Here is a 20326-nt window from a genome sequence, read left to right on the forward strand (position 1 = left end):
GCAATCTCACGCACATTATCTTTCGCCATTTGTCTGCGTCGATCCGAAACATCGGCCTGACTCGTATTTATTTACCTGTACAAGAGACGGTGCCGACGATGGTTTAGGGGAGAAACTGGCGCCTCCTGGCGACACGATCGCTTTTTAAATGGCGTGCTATGTACTACACTGGCATTATCCGTGATTAATTAATAATACGTCGAGTTATATGAATTAATTGTTCTTAGAAAGAGATGTGGTCCAATATTAGTTTATTTATTGACAAATGTGATTCATAATAGAGAATAAAATACTTACAGATTTGAGTGTATAGAGTCGGTTCAATTATCATGTTAAAAATGTTTTATTATTCTATTTTTAGTGTTAGATATTTACTCAATAAATTACGCAGTTATTTTATTCGTCGGAAATCAAACCGGCGGCCTTCGCATGTGAGTTGAACGCTCTAACCGTTACGTCATAGAAGCAACTACTTGCAATATTTCTGCGGCCTCTCATATGGTACGTGTTTAAAAAGCAATCTGTATGGCTTTTGCAAAAGCAACTTCCGGTCATCCGTTACATCAGTTCAGCAATAACATTATACACAAATATCTGATTATTTTAGATAAAAAAATACGTGAAAACTATTCACGTGCCTTTAAAATTTGAGGGCCTCCCTCGATTTTTCCCCGTTTTCCCCATCAGATACTCACTTGGTTTCAATGGGACTACCTCGAAAGTACAATAAATACATACAATAAAGAAATATATACGGTCGAATATAGAACCTCCTCTTGTTATTGCAGTTATCTCTTCAAGAGTATTATTTCATACTAATCTAGCAGCCTGTAAAATTTTACCAACTATTAGAGCTGTAGTTAGTTGATCTTTGACTTTATTCTCTTCGGCTTCTATCAACATTTTGTAACGTATTGCATATGCATGCCCCATATGTCTCTCAATATATTTAACTAACTTCTCACCCATTATACATAAATTGTTATTAAAACGTATAAGGACTAAGATATATTTCTAATTGTTAACAATAACTGCAGGTTGCTACTGTTCTTGATGGGTAAACCTCATTAATGAACTGATTTCCTCTAGCTGGTGGAGTACTGTGAATATACTTTCATAACTTTAGTTTAAGTAATGGTTAATGACAACAAAACATACATAAAGATAATAATATTATTTTACTCTTAATAATTTACCTTTTTATTATTACCTATCTTTCGCAATTTTTCTATTTCCACATCAAGAATAAATTTACTCTCTGAAGTCATATATTCGCCAATACCCAAATTATTCAACATTAAAAAAATAGACTTAATATTTATATTACGACAATTAAGAAGATGTTAACGCAACTTAATTTATTCAATAAAACTCTCTGAACGCAAGTGGCAGATAATTAGGGTAAAGACTACGCATTTGGGTAGTTTTGGTTGATACCAAAGAATATGTTTTTTTACAAAATTGATACAGTAGGTTCTCGTTGAAAATTTAACGATAATTTTTATCTATTATGAACTTGCATGTTTATAATTAATGTATTCAAATTAATAGCACAAAAATAAAATAGATAAGAAAATGAAAAGGTACTTTCTTTATTTTCAAAATTAAATATAAATATTCTTTTACAAAACGAATTCAACGGTTAAAGGAGGATTTATATTTTCAGCAATTCAAATGCTACGTTGAAAATAGTAAACTATAGGGTATTTTCTGGCGGATTAACTTAAATAAGCAAAGCTGGGGAATCGTTTTGTATGGTCTGACCAATGTCGGCACTCAGGCCACTTTTTTGAGGCGTTTTGCAGTCGATTGGTTCGTTTGTCCTCACAAGTGCAGTTTGATTGATTTATTTCAATAAGCCACTGTTTGTTTATGACGCTGTTTTTGTGTGCCTGGCAGTGAAGTTTCGCCTTTTTTTATAATGTTCAGTTGAATGTGATCAGAAGTTCAGATGTACTTCAATCAGTTTTTGGTATAATGTTTTAACCCAAGATGTGACCAAACGGGGAGATAATAATATTACATTGCAGGTAAATGTTATTATATTGCATGAAAAATTTTTGGTTTTGTGTAAAAATATGTAAATATAATACGATAATAAATATATGATAATAAATATAACATTAATAATTACTATATAAAAATACCGGATACCAAATATAAACAATTAAATGATATTAGGGCTCATATCAGCGCCAGTTCCAGCTCAAAATAATAGTGGCTGTCACAGTTCGAAGGATTTTCTGTTCGCTTGTTTAATCCCTTGTAAATACGTAAAGTACGGGAACGTAACAAAATTAGATTGAAGCTGAAGCCTACCCAATGCTAACCGGGATCATCCAAAATTAGCCACTATCAGTCAGTCAATTGTGAATATTCAGTCAGTTATAATTCCTGTTAATGTTTCTAATATATTTAAAAAATATAATAATATAAGAAAAGAGCGGCAAAATCTTTACAAGAATCAGATAAAAAATGCATAAAATAAATTTATTATTAATATATTATATAATTCAATCTCATTATTATCACGCTAATTATTGTCATTATATGAGCTCTTATATTATTTATAGTTATAATTAATTATCGTTCATTCGATATTTAATATCTATGAGAAATTTCATTGACCTTTAAAAACGATGTTGGCGAGCAGACTACGTCAAATTACTTACAAATCAATTAGCTACAGTTATGTGCCAGAGTCCTTTCAGATGTGCAAGTATGAAAGGGCAACACTTTGTAGTTAAAGGTTTCTGACTTCAAAGAGCATCTTTCCTTTGACCGTCACTACTTTAAGATACTTTTCCTTTCCATAAAACTTAACGAAAATATTCAACCAATCTTTAACAAAACAATTACTAATTTAATTAAATAAGAAGTAATGCCGTCATATTTATACGAGGAAAAGCCAGAACATCGGTGCTGGAATTGGTGCAATAAAACCTTAATGAATTATTAGAAATATTTGTTTTTTGCGTATTAAGATATTATAAATACTTTGTTCAAAATAGTTCTGAAAGCGTATTATCGGTATTTTCGGTTAGATGACTCTAACAAATATTATGATGTCAATTCGAAAATACAGATGCAAATATATTTGACAGGGCAGTATTTGACATACATTTTAAAGTCTCCTTTTACCAACTATGGATTTATCTGGACTGGACCTATAGTTTAACGTGGGCTCCGAACCACAGTCCTCAGCATTAAGCTTACCGATTGGCGAGTATAAGAAGTGTTTCAGGCGTAAAATATACTCTATATTAGTTATTGAAATAAAGGGCAATGTTTATAAGTATTATATTAAGCTATATACACCATAAATATGTATATACAGTAAAAGTGAATAAAAAAAAGTAAGAACATGACATTTAATTTAAGAAACATTTTAGAGGGGTAAAAAGAAAAATACAGCATAATATTAAATTTTTATTTTATATTCATTTATATATTTTAAAATTTAATTTTGATTTTAAATTATAAATTATAGGATATAAAACAATGAACCTTAACTATGCCATAAACTATTTACTAAATTACCACATATTTGAATATACAATAAATGTGCAATACTACAAATGTATTATATATAAATAACAGTTTATAATAACTTTTTTGTCGATACAGTCCTTTATACTTCTCACACTAATTACTAATTAATTACAATACAAGCTGCAATAAAGCAACTTGTATTGTAATTAACTTGCAAAATTAAAAAAAAAAATTCATATATATATTTTCAGGAATAATGGTATACATTCAGGAATAATGGTACTTCACTTCTGCAAAGCCTATAAACTGGACAATTAATTGAAATTACTTAAATATATAATTCCCTATTACCTTGTTAAAATTCAATTGTCGAATTTTATCCTGGGATTCATATTGGCCACTTATATTTGCTTCAATATTGAGTCTTATAATATTCTTAACAAAAAAACTTATATAGACAGACTCAAATGATGACTAAATGTTTTGCCTGCAACCCTTCTTGACTTATTCTACACTATCTAAAATTCATTCGTAAGATAATAATCATATCGATAGTTGATGGAAAATACTACCTTGATGATAACTCCTTATACAGTGGTATATACGCTTCTTGACTTCTTGTTTTCTTAGAAATTCTTTAAGCAATCTTTTTTTCATTATCGTCCTGTGGCTTCCAACTTTCAAAGCCTTACAAATTCTTAAAATATAGATTAGATTGTTTAACGTCTATATTATGGATCCGACAAAGATGCTGCCGAAATTAAGTATGTATGGATACTAAAATCATTAAATTGGAGACACATTGAAGGCAGATTATCCTTCTTGTTATCAGCTTTAGTGGTGTAGCAAGCTCATGGTGAAATCTTTCTTTCTCTTGCTACTCAGTATGTCATATTACAAACTTAACATATTAATTTACTTTCACTGCTAAATCAAAGTCATTCAATGAATTTAACCTATTTGTAACAACAGGAACTAAACCTACCTTTGACTCTCCATATTTGTAATCCTGTTAAAATGCTGAAATGTTAAACTAAAAGGCCTTCTTTTTAAGTAAAAAGGAACATCACAATATAACTTTAAAAATGCCATACCGAACGTTTTAATACATTGCCCTTTCTTTTGAGAGACACTTGGCTTATAATACCATGCAGTGTTGCCAAATCGAAGAGCAAGTTTATATATTGTACTAAGTACTAAAAAAACGTATCTACCTACTTTATTTTTTCTCTAAACAAAATATAAAAATGAATGTCTGAAATTCTGAATTTAGTAAGTATTATTTTTCTAATATAAAATACCTCACAGCAAAAGCAAATTGCCTAGCTATAAATTTGGCAACAGCGACTTTTAGCATTTCGGCTTGCGACGAGTAGATTGCGCCGACGAATATACGAATAGTTCCGAAAGTAGGCGAATCTCCGGACCACAATGATTTTTAACGTATACTGTTAAAAATAGATAATTACTAAAACGTTAATTGTTGTTTCAGTCTATAGTTTCCAGCGCTACTTAAATTCCAAACTGAAGTAAAATTTTACGTTTTCGGAATTTTAGTGACAACGAACAGATTTACTCCTTAATCTTTTCTAATGACGAGGTCAAAAGACCGATTGGGAAGTAGTTGGAAGTCGCTGGTTGCTTACCCTTTTTTGGAATAATACCAATATAATCCGAAGATAGAATTTATGCAAATTATTAGTAAGCTGCTTCTGACTATGACTTTTGAACTCGTGTATAAATATTAATAAAGAGTGAAGTTTTGAGAAATAGTTGCGAGGATTTTTGGTTATAACAATTCAGGCTGTGGCATTTTAGTTCAATCAAATTGCAAGGACTCCACCAATGTGATGGGGGGATATATTCATCAGCTCTCTTCAGGTTTCTGCCGAGGTTCTTTTCTGCAGACATATTTTCGATGTAAAAGCTATATAAAATATAAAAATGTAATTAATATTAACACATGAGAAGCCCTTTTGTATTAATAACCTCAGGAATATTCCAGGCGCTGTGTTATATAAGGAGAAAAACAGATATTGCGTAATCATGATTATTTTTGTCTAAACGTATAACACGTACGACCGTTACACATTAAGGTAACACGGCACTATCCCACTTACATAACTAATTAGATAGAACATTCTATCTTTATATAGTTCCCCTGGGGTAGCTTATCCGCGGCTACATCACGAGAGTCATTTTATGGAGCCATAAAACTCACTCCATAAACCATTTAAAGTTAAAAAATAAATTTGCATATAAATGGCGGCTCGTTTTGTGCAATAGGTTTTTGATAAGTAATTTTATTACCAGGTAAAATTTAAATCCTCGTGGATTTTTCCTGCTACGATCTGTCGTTAACGTTCATAGTTTAGATGATTTGTCTTTTATTGGTTATTAAATTATTTGTGTAGTTCGCTGTCATTAGAAGTTACAACTAATTGATATTCATTAATAAAAAGGCTAGTGATCGCGTAGTGGTCGAAAATAAATTAAGTTAGTAATGTGTATTTTAAAAAAAGAATTATAATGATTTCACTACCGGTATTTTTTTGATTGAATTAAATCTCGTATATCGACGTCTATACCAATGTATTGTTGTATTTAGCTTTTGCGATTTGTCTTAATTTCCTGTAATATCGATCATGAAAGCAGTCGAAAAATATTCCTAAATTTTATTATATACTTCTAAAAATGATATTGTTTTAAAAGCAATGTTTGTAAGTTCCGTTATACTTCTGTTATGCAAAACAACGAATTGGTTTTTTTTGTAGAATTAAATGAGAAATGAAAGATTATATGATGTTAAATAAAATTTTTAACTGGTTCTACTATGACGGCATATGTAAATGATGTTACTAAAACCATTTCGTTTAGTATTATTTCTTCAGCATGCATACCCTTATATCTGTACCAATATGCTGTTCAATAATCAAATTCATCAATTTTCTTAAAATCCAAGGTAGAATCTTTAACATGTATGTTATAAATTTGAAAAAGGTGTTTGAGGGAATACAAACGAATTTTGATGAAGATAGTTCTTTTGTGAAAAGACGAGAGAGCACGTGTATAATCTTATTAGTTTATTGAGCTATCCTACGACGAAATATCCACATCATATCTTTAGCTAGACATTAACGTTAATTTATTATGCGGGGACAATAATTTATTGCCACTATCAAAAATGTAAAATATTTTAACTTTTCATGGCCTCTTACTATTTATAACAATTTTTGTTTCAAGCTTATTTTCCTTTTTCATGGTTCCAACAATATAATCAAATACAATAGAAAAGCTTCAAAAATATCGAATATTAAAACAGTTAAACACTAGGATTTTTAAAATCAGAGAATTTTTATAACTTAAACAAGACATTTAATCACAGTTACACTCACATATATATTTATAAAATTGCAATTGATTGCTTTTTATGCTAGAATGCTGACGTATTTCAAATATTGCTAATGTTTAATCAAAAATAATTGGAAATTTTCTAAATTAATAGCGAAAAGGAAAAAAAGTAAAAGGTCTTTAATTGAACAATTAAATTAGAATTTCAACCATCTGAGAACGTTTAATAAATTTAATTAGCTTAACCATAAAAAATATAATTCTTATCAAATAGGTTTAAAAACACTTTCTTGTGATGTTTTAAAATTAACTTTTTAGAGTTTCGGTGAATGGAGGTAACACGAAATGAAACAGTGTTTACATTATGTGACCGTTATTTATTGAAGTATATAAAAATGTGAAAATACAATTTAAAAAAACGGCTGGCAGCGGTGTTAGCAGATCACGAAGCTTGGGCAGTCGATGGTGGCACATCTAAACCAAACGATGATCAGTTACTGAATGATCCAAAATACCCTTCAATAATATCCCAGATAAACGTCTCGGGGTTGCCAGCTATTCGTTATTGTGTTCCAGTTGGCGGTGCTGGCACCCCGAGCGTGTGGAATATCTAGGATTATATTTCTGAGTATTTTGTAGACCGTTATTCTACGATGTAAAATTCAACATGCCCCAAGGTTGGTATAACTTAATTGTTAACACTATATGTTTTAAGATTGTTGGTCTATTACTAAAATAATGAACAAGCGACATTACGTTTCAAGATTTTTTTCTTTTTAAACAATTGAAATTCTTTGCGAAATACGTTCGTAAAGTATCAAAATCCCTCATACCAATTCAATTACGTTGAGGTCTGTGTGGCAAATGAAGATATTTAGTGTTTTTCTGATGTTTCTCAAGACAAGACTGTATCTTTTGGCTATGTGTAAGGTACACACTATCCCCTTGGAACATGTCAGTGTTTAACAGCAATATAGCGATCCTAGTTAGGACTTTATCAGCGAGGATGTCGAGATATTCTTTCGCAGAAAATCCCCTCAAGTCATCCAGATGTCCTTCACTATGTACGAGAGTGGTTCAAATATGATTGAGACAAATAAAAAAATGTACAGTTTTTCTAGTTATTTCCTCTCACTAGTTACGTATTTTGTGCTTCTTTCCGGAAATTTTTTGATGCCGGTATCGAAGAACTTCTTCGCCAACTCGGACAGCCATGTGCGTACGAACTCCTCTAACTCGTCGTCGGTATTGAATCTTTGACCTCCGAGATCTTCTTTCAGTGGTCCAAACATGTGGTGTCCGCAAGGTGATAAATTTGGGCCGTAGGGGGTATTCCAATACCTTCCATCCTATTCTCGGTTTCGAGCGATAAGCGGGTTTCACATGTATTTTCACAATGTTGGAGTAGTATGCAGCACTAATGGTACTTTGGGTGTGCAGAAAATCAACGTACGGCACGTCCCGTCGGTACTAGAATACCGTACACAGAACCTTATCCGCGGACCTGGTTGTCTTCAGTTTGACTGGCGCCCCTTTCTCATTCTTCCTCCACTCTTTCCGTTTTGATCAATTAATAGTGTACGTATTAGTAGTGCCTTCAATAGTGTACCCGTGAAGATTCGCGTTAAAAAACCCTCCCCCTTCGCATCGTATCCTGTCAGCAAGCGACGACAAACTTTCGACCGCGTAAATTTTTGCTCGAAGTTCAAGAGTTTAGGAACCCATTGCGCCGTTATTTTGCGATATTGAAGGTGTTCGTGGATGACAGATTGTACAGTACCAATACTGATGCCGAGCTCAGCCAAAATGTCTCGAGAATTCATGCTACGGTCTTCCAAAAAGAGTTGTTCTACACTCCGAATGTTGTCTGGTGTGATGCTGGTTCGCGGTCAAAGATCATGAGGCTCATTCTCGACGTTTTCGCGATCATCCTTTAATGCTTTGGTCCATTTAAACGCGGCAGCCTTACTCATGCACTCACTACCAAACTGCGCAACTTTTTATCGCCTCCCATACTGAAAAACGAATGGCAATGAAACATGCGCTCCCGGCGAAAACTATGCCACACTGTTTGTAAAGGACACAGCTATCACATACTCAAGCCACAACCTTCAAAACGAACATGCGCGCCATCTAAACAGTAAATTGTAAAGTGGTGTGTCGCTAGAGAATTTTCTCTCATGCCGTAACTCCTAATGCTGCCAAAAAGATTTCCTAACGTGTCCTTATCGGAGGATAACTAAGAACATAATCATTCTATTGTAATAATTTCTTATTATCCTTTTATTATTTATATCTTATTATCTTCTTTATTATCCTCGTGCCATGAGTGACTAATCAAAATACACATAGTGAAATAATAAGTCTTCCTTGAATGTCTGGAAGTTCAATTCAACCTCTTCGTAGGTTATCTTTACATCATTTAAATCCTATATTACCTAACAGTTTACGAAAGGATGCTCTACATACCTCAAAGAGTTGCATTTCTCTAAGCTCTCTATGGATATTTTTCAGATTAACAGTGTTATGAAATAATTTTATTTAGTTATGTTTATATTAAAAACACTACTCACTCTCTTCACAGATTTCATATATTTGATTTCTGATAAGCTTCCACCAATGACCTTAATTCGTCACACCGTTCGTATAAGGATGATCACTTCTCGATGGATCTAAGATTATATTGTTCATTGTTTTGGGATATTTCAATGACCTTGTCGATACTAATATTCAGTAGAACTGTAACACGTTAAAAATATTTTCAATAAATACCACAGCATTCTGATAATTAATTGTAAAAACCTCTTTTACCTTACCTCTTTAAATGGCTGGCTTTGGCACTTTGAATCGGAGTAATAATACTCAGCCATTTAAAATTTACCAAAACATGTAAAGCATTCAGATAACGTTTACCAGTTTATATCATAGAATGACTAATATTGATTATGTAACTTAAAAAGGAATATTTCTTTATTTTGTGGTTTATAAACTATAGTTATTATAATTAATATTGTGAATTTTGAAGACGTTTGACAGACAGACAACTTTGGCAGGCTGGTTTGGTTAAATGTCCTAACTTGTCAGACAGCACTCTATCTCTCTTTAAATAGAATAAAACGGGAAGGAAGATATTGTTTGATTCCGCAACGAATTTAAAATTTATGGTAAGTACATATTGATGACGTGAGTTCACTGCTGTTTTGAATGGACTATAATATTAGAAGAATATATTTTAATACATCTATAGAAGGCTATCTGATAAGCCGCGCACCTGATGTATTAGAAAATTCATCTAATTCTAGAAGATTAATTTATTTAATATCTCGTTAAAATTGAATTTGATTTAATATAAGCCGATACAATCAGGCTAAATCAAAGACATCGAAATAAAAGAAGCTCTAATTTCAGCTAGTCTAAAACGAAATCACCCGGATAAAGAGACAAAAATCGTCGGTCTCAATCCATCCATGGAACAATTATCGGTTTCCATTTCCCCCGTTACAAGCAAACAATCAAGTCCCGTTATGTGGCACTTCCTTTCGCCGTTTTTTCCCTCTCTCCCTCGTCCGCACCTCGTCAGACTCCATTGAGTCCGCCGTACCATTCGAATATCCAATTATTTCCATCAAACCGCCATAATACGTACACTAAATGGCTTTAATAATACAACCGAATGCTGCCTCAACATCGCCACCCCCTCCCCTCCCGTCGTCGTCCCTTCACCACCGACATCTAAATGCATTCGATTTAGTGTGATGACATTCAATTTAAGCAACAAAAGGCCGGCATTCCGACAACACTGCAAACTTTGCAGGAAACTAGTGTAATAACGGCTATGGCTGGTAGGTAGCTCATTTCCTGCGGGAGGGCTTTTCTGCTGCGGTTCCTGACGTCGTACGGGCGAAGATACGTGCTAAATATGGTTTATTATGGCCTATTTATGAATATATCTTTAAATCGTTACGCATTTAGTCGGGAAACTGATCGGCCTTCGGGGAATTGCGACGTATGGTTTAAATGGCGGCGATTATCTTTTATCATTCGGCTTGGGTAGGACCGCGGCCATATTTTTGCCATAAATTTCACGTTATTATATGGAAGCAGGGACGTTATGGGAAATAATTGTTCCGTATATGTATAAATTTACATCTTCGAATAACTTGTGACGTAACTGATTGCCAGACCCACGTTAGAAACAAAAAATTATATACAGATTAAATCAGTTAGTAGAAATCGGTTGTACGAAATAAATTTATACATATGGTTATTTCTTTATGTATTTATTAGATTGTTACTAGTCGTTGCCGTCTAACCTATAATTGATCTTTACAGTAGCTTAGATCCGAATATATCGAAGAACACCCATCGGCCCTATCTTAGTCTCTAATAATGTGTTATGAATCACTTATGAGTCAGCACGGTACGAAATTAATACCACATGTGATTTTGGAACAAGAGATAAACTTTAATTTCATCGCCGGTATTTTCAACAGCCTCGAGATAAATTACAACACCCTGTGCTTATTATTCTTCATCTTTTCTACATGCTATGAATTGGTTCTAGTATCGATATGAATCATATATATTACGTTCTTGATACAGGTCAATTGAAAATTCCCCGGCCTACTATATTAAAACATATGTTTTGGAAAAATTCGTTTTTTTTTATAATTCCCTTCAAGGGTGATGCCATCTCTCACCGAAGGATACACCTCTTCATTCGATGAAAATTTCTTCCGAACAGATCTGGAGAATATAGTGGACCTCGAATCGTTTTCACTGACTTGTAACACGGTGCATTGTCTTGGTGAAGCAGCACTTTCTTTTTATTCAAATGCGGCCGTTGTTCAGCGGTTTTGTCCTTCAAACGGTATAAATAACGCTATGTAATAGTCGCTTTTGATGGTCCTTCCTTTTTCAAGATAGCCAATGAAAATTATTTCATGCGCATCCCAAAATACAGACGTCATAACCTGGCCAGCCGACTGTTGCGTTTTCCCACGCTTTGGAGCGGGTTCATCGTGTGCAGTCCAATCAGATGACTATCGAGTGGACTTCGGAGTGAAATGATGGAGCCATGTCCCATCCATTGTCACATATCGACGCAAAAACTTGAGGCTATTACGCTTGATCATCTTCATACTGCTCCGAATCATCAACTCGTCGTTGTTTTTGGTCAAAACTGAGCTCGCGCGGCACCCACTTTGCACAGAGCTTTCTCGTACCCAAATATATGATGTAATAATGATTTTTTAATATTTTCGTCGGTAACAACCTCTTTTGGTCGTCCACTGCGTTCACCGTCTTCGGTGCTCATTTCACCACGTCTAAACTTATACTAACGAAAAGTAGATAAGGCTACATTTTAGTCTTCTATAGGGTACGTCTTAAATTATTTCTTCACTTCTGCTGATGTTAAAATTAATCAGTGTTCTTGAGTAGTCGTTTAATTATGTATTTTTGATGAATGTGTAATATCTTTTCTATACCTTCTATTTAATTTCAAGAAGGCATTCTACATCTACTTTATTTTATACTTTCCATTAAGCCTGCTAATTACTCCTGTTAATTAATTAGCATTGAATATTAACCCAATAGGTTTTTTTTTGTGAACAAGCAATAATCTTACATATAACTTAGCAAGCAATGACTTAATTTTAATTTAATTGTTGGTACCTTATTTCAGTAGTTAAATCCTCTGATTTCCTTATGTAGATATCTTTATTTAGTGTCCCATTCTGTATGTTTCTAGTTCTCTAGTGCTTCACTGATCCTTGCATATTACATACAGCTGCACTATTAAACTCTTCTCCAATGGTTCTAATGTATTTTTTAGGGTAAAAAAGGGTAGGGCCCTCATTGAGTACTCTCTAGTTCTCCATAACTTAATTCTGCCATCTTTTGCATACAGTCATCTTACTACTTACCGAACTCGAACTTTACGTCATCTCCATACCCCTCCAATCTCCATTCAAAGCACCCAGCTTCTTCTCATTTTTACCAAAAAATCTGTATCCATAACCTTGATGGAATGGAATTAAAAACAACATTTATGGCTTTGGGACAAGAGACGAAATTTATTTGCATCGCTGGTCTTTTTTGCAAATTTTAAACAGCCTCGAGCCAAATTACAACGCCCACTACTTATTGTCCTTCTTTTTTATATAATAGGAATTAGCCCTTGTATCGAGAGGAGTCATATAGTTAACATAATATTTATATATTAACAGTTTTGTTTATATTAAATGCACCTCACTACACTACACCTCACAAGATCAAATGGTTTGACACTTTTCAGTCAATGAACAGGACACATCCTGTTCTAGTTTTATCAAAGACTTGTATTACTTGGATATTGATATGAGAATGTAGTCTCTTCTCATAAATCATATGAATGAACTCGCTCCGTATGCCCATATAGGTTTTTGGCAAATTAAGTTTTTAATCTAGCCCAGTAACTAGAGGAATCAGAGGAATAAAATGAATGAGGGCTTTATCAAATAATTATAAAAATATTGATTTATAATAATAACATATTATAAATATATCCTAAAAAATATTTATTTTTATATTATAACTGTTATTACTAAGATTATAATAAAACGAATTAAAAAAAAATAAAAATTGGCCATATCACTCTAATACCTACCAGAAAGTTTAAGAAACATTGACGGCACTTGACATTTCATATCCATCATACCCGCGCTTCGACGCTTCAACCTCTTGGTATGCTTTTTTATTTGGAAGACAAATAAATATTTTATTATGATTTTATTATAATTTACAGATGCAAATACATTTTACAGGGCTACTTTAAATTTAATTTTTCTGAGTAAGTAATAACCACTACACAAAAAAGTTTAAATTATATATACTATGGATTTTTTTTGTTTTATTGAACTGTTGGCAGCTGTATAAAACTAAACAGTGTATCCCGTATTAGCGCAAAGAAAATGGACACATTTTAAGTTAGAAGATTATTTATTAATAGTTTCACAAACTTACAAGATTTTTGCAGCTGCAATACTTCATCAGGTACTAAACAACTTGCGTTCAGACATGCTTTAACTTATTAAATTCTCCTATGAATTCTTAAACTAGATATCTGCTTTGTTTCTTTTACTTTGCTTGATTTCAGTAACAATATTCGGATTTGTATATTATCTATACAAATATATAGTCAATTCAAAATAACAGTAACACGGGAAACGTCCCACTGCTGCCACAGCCACTCTGGGTTTTAGTACACTTGGGCTCTAACATATAACAAAATTTTAATATAAATAAAATAATTGAACAAACATTTTTTTAAATATAATTTATTTTAACATTATAGTACATCAAAGCATTTATTACGGAAGAACTTAAAACTACAATTAATTTTAAAGCCACAATAATTTTTAGGTTAGAGTTGTTTTATTATATATATATTGAGATTTTTTTTACACTAGTATCGGTACGTGCGTTTTTGTATGTACTGGTATCCCCCGAAAGCCCAATCCAATTAATAAACAATTGTATATCTGAGTAATGTATTTTACTAATGTATTGTTTATGTATCTAAGTAATGTATTGTTTGTCCTCTTACTAACTGTATACATCTTTCTTGATAAAACTATATTTAATCAGTGCATTCTCCTTAATACATTTGTCAAATCTGCAACAAAAAAAAACAGTGTTATTGCTGCTCTACTCATACATTTTAACCAAACGTTCATGTATATTTTGAACAATAACGCACATGCTCATAAAGCTTTCCCACTCTATAATACAATTCCCTACAATTAAAGCATATTAATTGTATACTGACATTTAGTGGTTTCCTTTTTCATCACTCTATTATGATAATCGTCAGCATTGAATCATAAACCAACATTCATAAAGTTTTATTCAATCACAGTCACTTTCAGAAATACTAATCAAGTTAATAACCAAACTATTTATTTCCAATCTATTAAAAACTTGCTCAAGATTCTACAATTTGTCAATTTCTTCTTCAATATGTCTGATCGAGCTCATACAAACCGAAGGTGTTATTTTCGACAAGGCCTCTTTCCATAGATCCAGACAGTTCTGGTTTGAATATCCTCCTTGACCTGAATATCTATTGTAATAGTTCTTTGCAATACCCCATATTAACTCATTTGGATTTAAAATGCAGTGATAGGGTGGGAAAAATAATATTCTGTGGCCTTAACATTCAGTAATCTGATCTACTATGTATCTTTTCTCAGGCTTAATTCTAAAAAAGTAAATTACATAAAATGGAATTAAATATTTCATTTATATTTACCGAGTAATAATTTGAAATAGTTCATTCTTTAACATGATTTCCTCGAAACTTATTTTATTTTACTTTTACTTTAACCCATTCCTTAATTGCAGCTTTTGTTGATGAACTTGTTAAGATTTTCTCCGCCATATAAATATACATGGTAGATATGGTGTATTGTACATAACAATAACTGATGGTTCATCGAAGTTCTTTAAAAGCTGATTTTCAAAGTAGCGCAAAGACAAGTTATGTTCATTTCTTCATGGTAGTCACCCTTGGACTTAGAGAAACACTAATTCTGCACCAGGAATAAAATCATTCCTGTTTCCAGCATAAAGAACTATAGGTCTGCAATGAATTATTAATAAATGTTATGACTAAGAAAACCTAATCGATAGTTATTCCAACATTTACCTTTTTCCATGAACCTTTGTTGTCTTTATACTATATTTATTATCATCTTGCCATGGCAACGCAATGTATCATTCTGAAATATTCATGGCTCTTTTAAATTTATAAATTGACATAATTCTTTCTTGGTTTTGTTATATGTTTTTAATAATTGTATTCTTTCAAAAGAAATCTCTGGAAGTTCCATTAAACCCCTTCGTGAGTTATCTTTACACCACTTAAATCCTATATTATCCAACAATGTATGAACGGATGTTCTACATCTCTCAAATAGCTGTATATCTTTTGGATCTTTGTGGATATTTTCCAGACTAACGATTTTCTCTGAAATAATTGTATTAAATTATGTTTCAATTGATAAAACTACTTAGTGTTTTATACATTTCGTATATTTGATCTCTGAAACAACAAGATTGATCTTGATTCATCATCTGTCTCCCATAAACACGGTTTCTTTTTGGCGAATTTAAGGTTATATTGTTTTTTATTTTTTGAGATATTTTAGTGACCGTGTCGGTGCTAATACACAGTGCAGCTGCAAGCGCAAAAAATATCTTCAATAAAAACCGCGGCGATTTCAAATTTATTAAAACAAAGCGTTGAAATAACGTTTGCCGGTTTATAACCGGTAATTATAATATGTTGAAGAATTTTCAGAAGTTTGGCAAACGGACAACTTTTGCAGGCTCATTTCGTTACATGTTCGAACTTTTGTAACAGCATTCTATCTGTTTTTAAATAGAATAAAATGGCAACGATAATATTGTGATTTAAATCTTTCAATTGAATTATAGGCCTGATATTTATTAGTAATAGCTTGATTGCGGCATACGAAAATGCTGTTTTAAACACAAAAAAGAAAATTGAATTACGAACGATTTATTTTCCGATAATAAAAGTACGAGTTTTTTACGTACTAACGTTAGACGTTTACAAGTTAAAAGCTCTATAAATCCGCCATGAATACGACATCATTAATCACTGTTATTTTCATTTTCTTTCCTTATTCCAGGAACCTGTTACTTCCCGGAGAAATGGGAAGGTGCCTGGTTTCAGTCGGGAGTGCGGGTGCCTGTTATCATCGAAGGACCACGGCTCAGCACAAAGGGTCGGTGTCTGGGATCCGATGGAGATAAATTTTTGATGGTCGACGAGTAAGTATTAAACGTAGTTTAAGTGGAATTGTCGCTTTATTAAGGAGATTTGTCGGGATTTATTGGGCTCCGGTCGAAATGTCTCGCCTGTCTTCGTTCTATTATTACGGGATCGTCTCTGATTGTAATGACTAATGACAATTTTTTTTATTATTTAATTTTTACATTGTTACTAGTCGTTTTCGTCTAACTTACAATTTATTTGTATGATAATATAAATCTAGGTATATAATTAGGAGGAACCATCGGTCCTATTTCAGTCTCTGGTGAAATAATGTTTATACATGTCACTGCTGTATTTTTTATTAGATGCACCTCAGTACACAACACTACACAAGATCACATGGTTTGATTCTTTTGAATCTGTGTCCTGTTTTGGTGGTATCATGCATGTAAAAGCTGTAATATTTTAATATTCTCATAAAAATGGAGTTTTTCCTCATGCCCCTTTGCAATTCTCTTGATTTCTTGACTGACTGTGGGTATCTGAAAGTCTTTATGGAGGTAATTTGTCCTGTAGTCCTATAGGTGCACCCACAATACCTCTCAGGACTTTGTTCTGAAAAATTTGCATTTTATTTTTGTTAGTATTTGCAGAACAATCCCATCATTGAACTCCGTATGTCCACATAGGTTTCAGTATTTGATTATATAATAGCAATTTATTATGTACTGATAATTGTGATTTCCTTCCAATTAGCCAGTACATTTTCTTATATTTCAATTCCAGTTCTTTTCTTTTCTTCTTTATATGTTCCTTCCAGCGAAGTTTTGCGTCGAGACTCATTCAGAGATATTTAGCGTTGCTGCTATATGGAATAATAGTATTATTTAATGTTATTCATATTTGCGCGTTCTGTTTATAGGTGAACTGCACATGTATAGATTTACTTTCATTAATTCTTATTTTCTAAGCTTGTGTCCAATTATTTATATTGTCACTTGCCAGTTGTAATTTTCCTGAGGCTTCTTCACTATTGTCTCCGATAGCTATAATCGCAGTATTATCAGCAAATGTAGCCATCGTAATATTTTCCATTTGTGGTATATCACAAGTGTAGAGTAGATAAAGAAGCATATTTTTTACTTTCGTAGGCTTTTCTAATAACATCTGTTATTGTGTGGACCTGGTCAATTGTTGAATACTTGCTAATAAACCCAAACTGGTGTGGTGGTATTAGGTTTTTTTTTCTCTATGATCGGTAATGACAAAATGAAATATTTACTATTGAAATATTATTACATATAAGGGCATGAAAATAGTTACACGAAATGACGAAAATATATTCATAAAATAGGATAGAAACATTCTGGAATAATCATTAATATTTAAATTAGCGTTGGGAACTCTCGACTGAATCTGGTCGAAACCGTTGATAGTCACAAAACAGTCTATAGTTAAAAAAGTAGCTAATAGTAATTACTTTTTCAGACAAATACGCGGTTGGGCTATTCTTTTCATTGGTGATGTCAGACAAAGATATACGAATTCCTTCCCGTATAAATTGCGAGAGAGGAAAGGACGGAGATAATTGCTGAATTGCTCCAAATCAGTTTATTTTAAATCACTTCAAATGGTTAATTGGCAGTGATAATTAATTTTATATTTTAGTGTTAATTTGAATTTATGAAAAACGAATTGTCTACTAATTTAAAAAAGGGAAATAAATGATTGCTGAATACTATTATGTTACAATGAATAATTTGGTTTTAAATGAAGTAGAACTATTTTTCTATTTGAATGTTCTATGAGTCTATAAAAGGAATGGAATAATGACCCCCAAATATTTTGTTGTATTTTATTAATATTTTAATTGCTATTTTTATACAACATATTATAATAAATATAGAGAATACAGTAGAACTTAAATAAAACCTAAAATCTAAAGATGTACAATAATCATAAATATTAAATAGAAACTAATTCATAACATAACAAAAAAGGATCGAACAATAATAACTACAAGACCCTTTTTAAATAAAGTAAAACTTTCATTTATAATTGAACGGAAATATTTTTAAATTAGTGTTCTAAAATATAATCATGTTCAATTTTTCTCCCGTGAGACGATCGTTAATACTTTGGGAAGGTTTTGAAAAAACACGATCCGATTGCGGTTATAGCAGAATATTTTAAATGTAACTGATATAGTTCATCATTTTATGAGCTTGCCAAATATCCAATGGGCTTTCTAAACGCCCAATAAGTGGCATTTCCAAATACTTCCAAATTTGTAAAGTTGTAGTACCTGGTGTAATTATTACTTTCATTATAGCTACTTTTATCAAAATATCTCCAGATGTCAATACATTCTTAGTATATCGCCTCTTTATGTTTGACACTTTTTTCAAAATTGTAAAACTGTAAATCGATGCAATTTCCAGAACCTTTCGAATCTGAATTTAGTTTTCAAGACTTCAAGAAGGAAGTTTTAACAAACAACAGGCTCGAACAAAAATCGAGAGAGTTAGATCGATACAAAAAAGTGAACCAACAGTAATATTACCTATTGTTGGCATACAAACAGTCAAAAGTATTTTACTATTTATCATTAACAATTTTATTCTTTTTGCCTTATGCTACTATATGAATGTACAATATATTATTATTTACAAACAAACTACAAAAAAAACCATGTATATTCCGTATAAATCTATGTTAACATACTTTCGGCACATTGTTTTTAATGTCGCGGCTAGGACAACAGAAGTAGGTTATTAAAAATCAGTTGAATGAAACTAGTAGAATATATTGACAATAGTAACTAAAAGTATACGACTACAGTCGATAATAAATCAGTCAAACGGAAAATAACGGCTGAGGTAGTTAACTGAATCAGTAGAAAAGTAGTAAAATCAGTTGGACCGAAAATAGCGACTTAAACAGTCGATAGTAAAAAGTAGCCAATTTCTAAACAGTCGATAGTCATTTTCAACCGATAGCTCCCAATGCGAATTTTAATTTTAGCTGTGATTACTGACATTTTAGTAAAATCCTAGCAGCTGATTCCATTGCGTGGCCCGATTCCCACCAATCTAAACACATAAATCTATAAATGACATGGGCTTTGCCGTTATATTTTTATTTAAATCTTAATGTCACGGCTTACAATTTTCAATTTTCCCTTTGGAATTGGGACTATGGAAGACTTTTATTTCCGAATACGATGATTTGTGAATGGTATGAAGGTATATTAATTAATTACAAATCGGTGTAATGTTGCACAATGGTGCAACATGACTAAGGTGGTTTAGTCGAATGGGGTGAATTAACATATTATTGGTACTGTATGTTCCCTTTGTGAACCTTTCGGTGATTACACTGGTCAATATTTACAGACTCCGTAAGTACTGTTGACAAGCACGAGAACGGTGATGTTTAACTATCTTACGTTGTAATATTTGGACAATTAAAATGGACAATGCAAGCTGTAATTTTAATAATATCCTTGTAAACTTGTAAGAGCACATACAAATGTAATACTTCTACATGTAATTTACAAAATTTGTGTCTGTAGACCTGCTTCAATGTATTAAATTATCATATACATTACTGAACTTGATTCGAATTCATTGTTTGAAACCTCTGACTACCATAAGGCATAACTGCATATTCCTGATTAAATATTGTTCATATTATTAG

At 32.3% G+C, this 20326-nt stretch overlaps 1 protein-coding gene across 2 annotated transcripts in view; it reads left to right on the forward strand.

Moving 5' to 3' along the window:
- Positions 1-20326, forward strand: part of LOC143190275 (uncharacterized) — a 623078-nt gene that overhangs the window by 451500 nt on the left and 151252 nt on the right. For both annotated transcript variants that reach the window (XR_013004201.1, XM_076394480.1), the window contains exon 4: positions 16542-16683. Coding sequence is in view for 1 of the 2 variants with exons in the window: in XM_076394480.1 (XP_076250595.1) it covers positions 16542-16683 (142 nt within the window). In the remaining variant the exon portion in view is untranslated. The remainder of the gene's footprint in view (positions 1-16541; positions 16684-20326) is intronic.

The sequence above is a fragment of the Rhynchophorus ferrugineus genome, unplaced genomic scaffold (assembly GCF_030347505.1).
Source record: "Rhynchophorus ferrugineus isolate W39M unplaced genomic scaffold, kcgeb_rfMv2 rfM2, whole genome shotgun sequence".
NCBI classification, from domain to species: Eukaryota; Metazoa; Arthropoda; class Insecta; order Coleoptera; family Curculionidae; genus Rhynchophorus; species Rhynchophorus ferrugineus.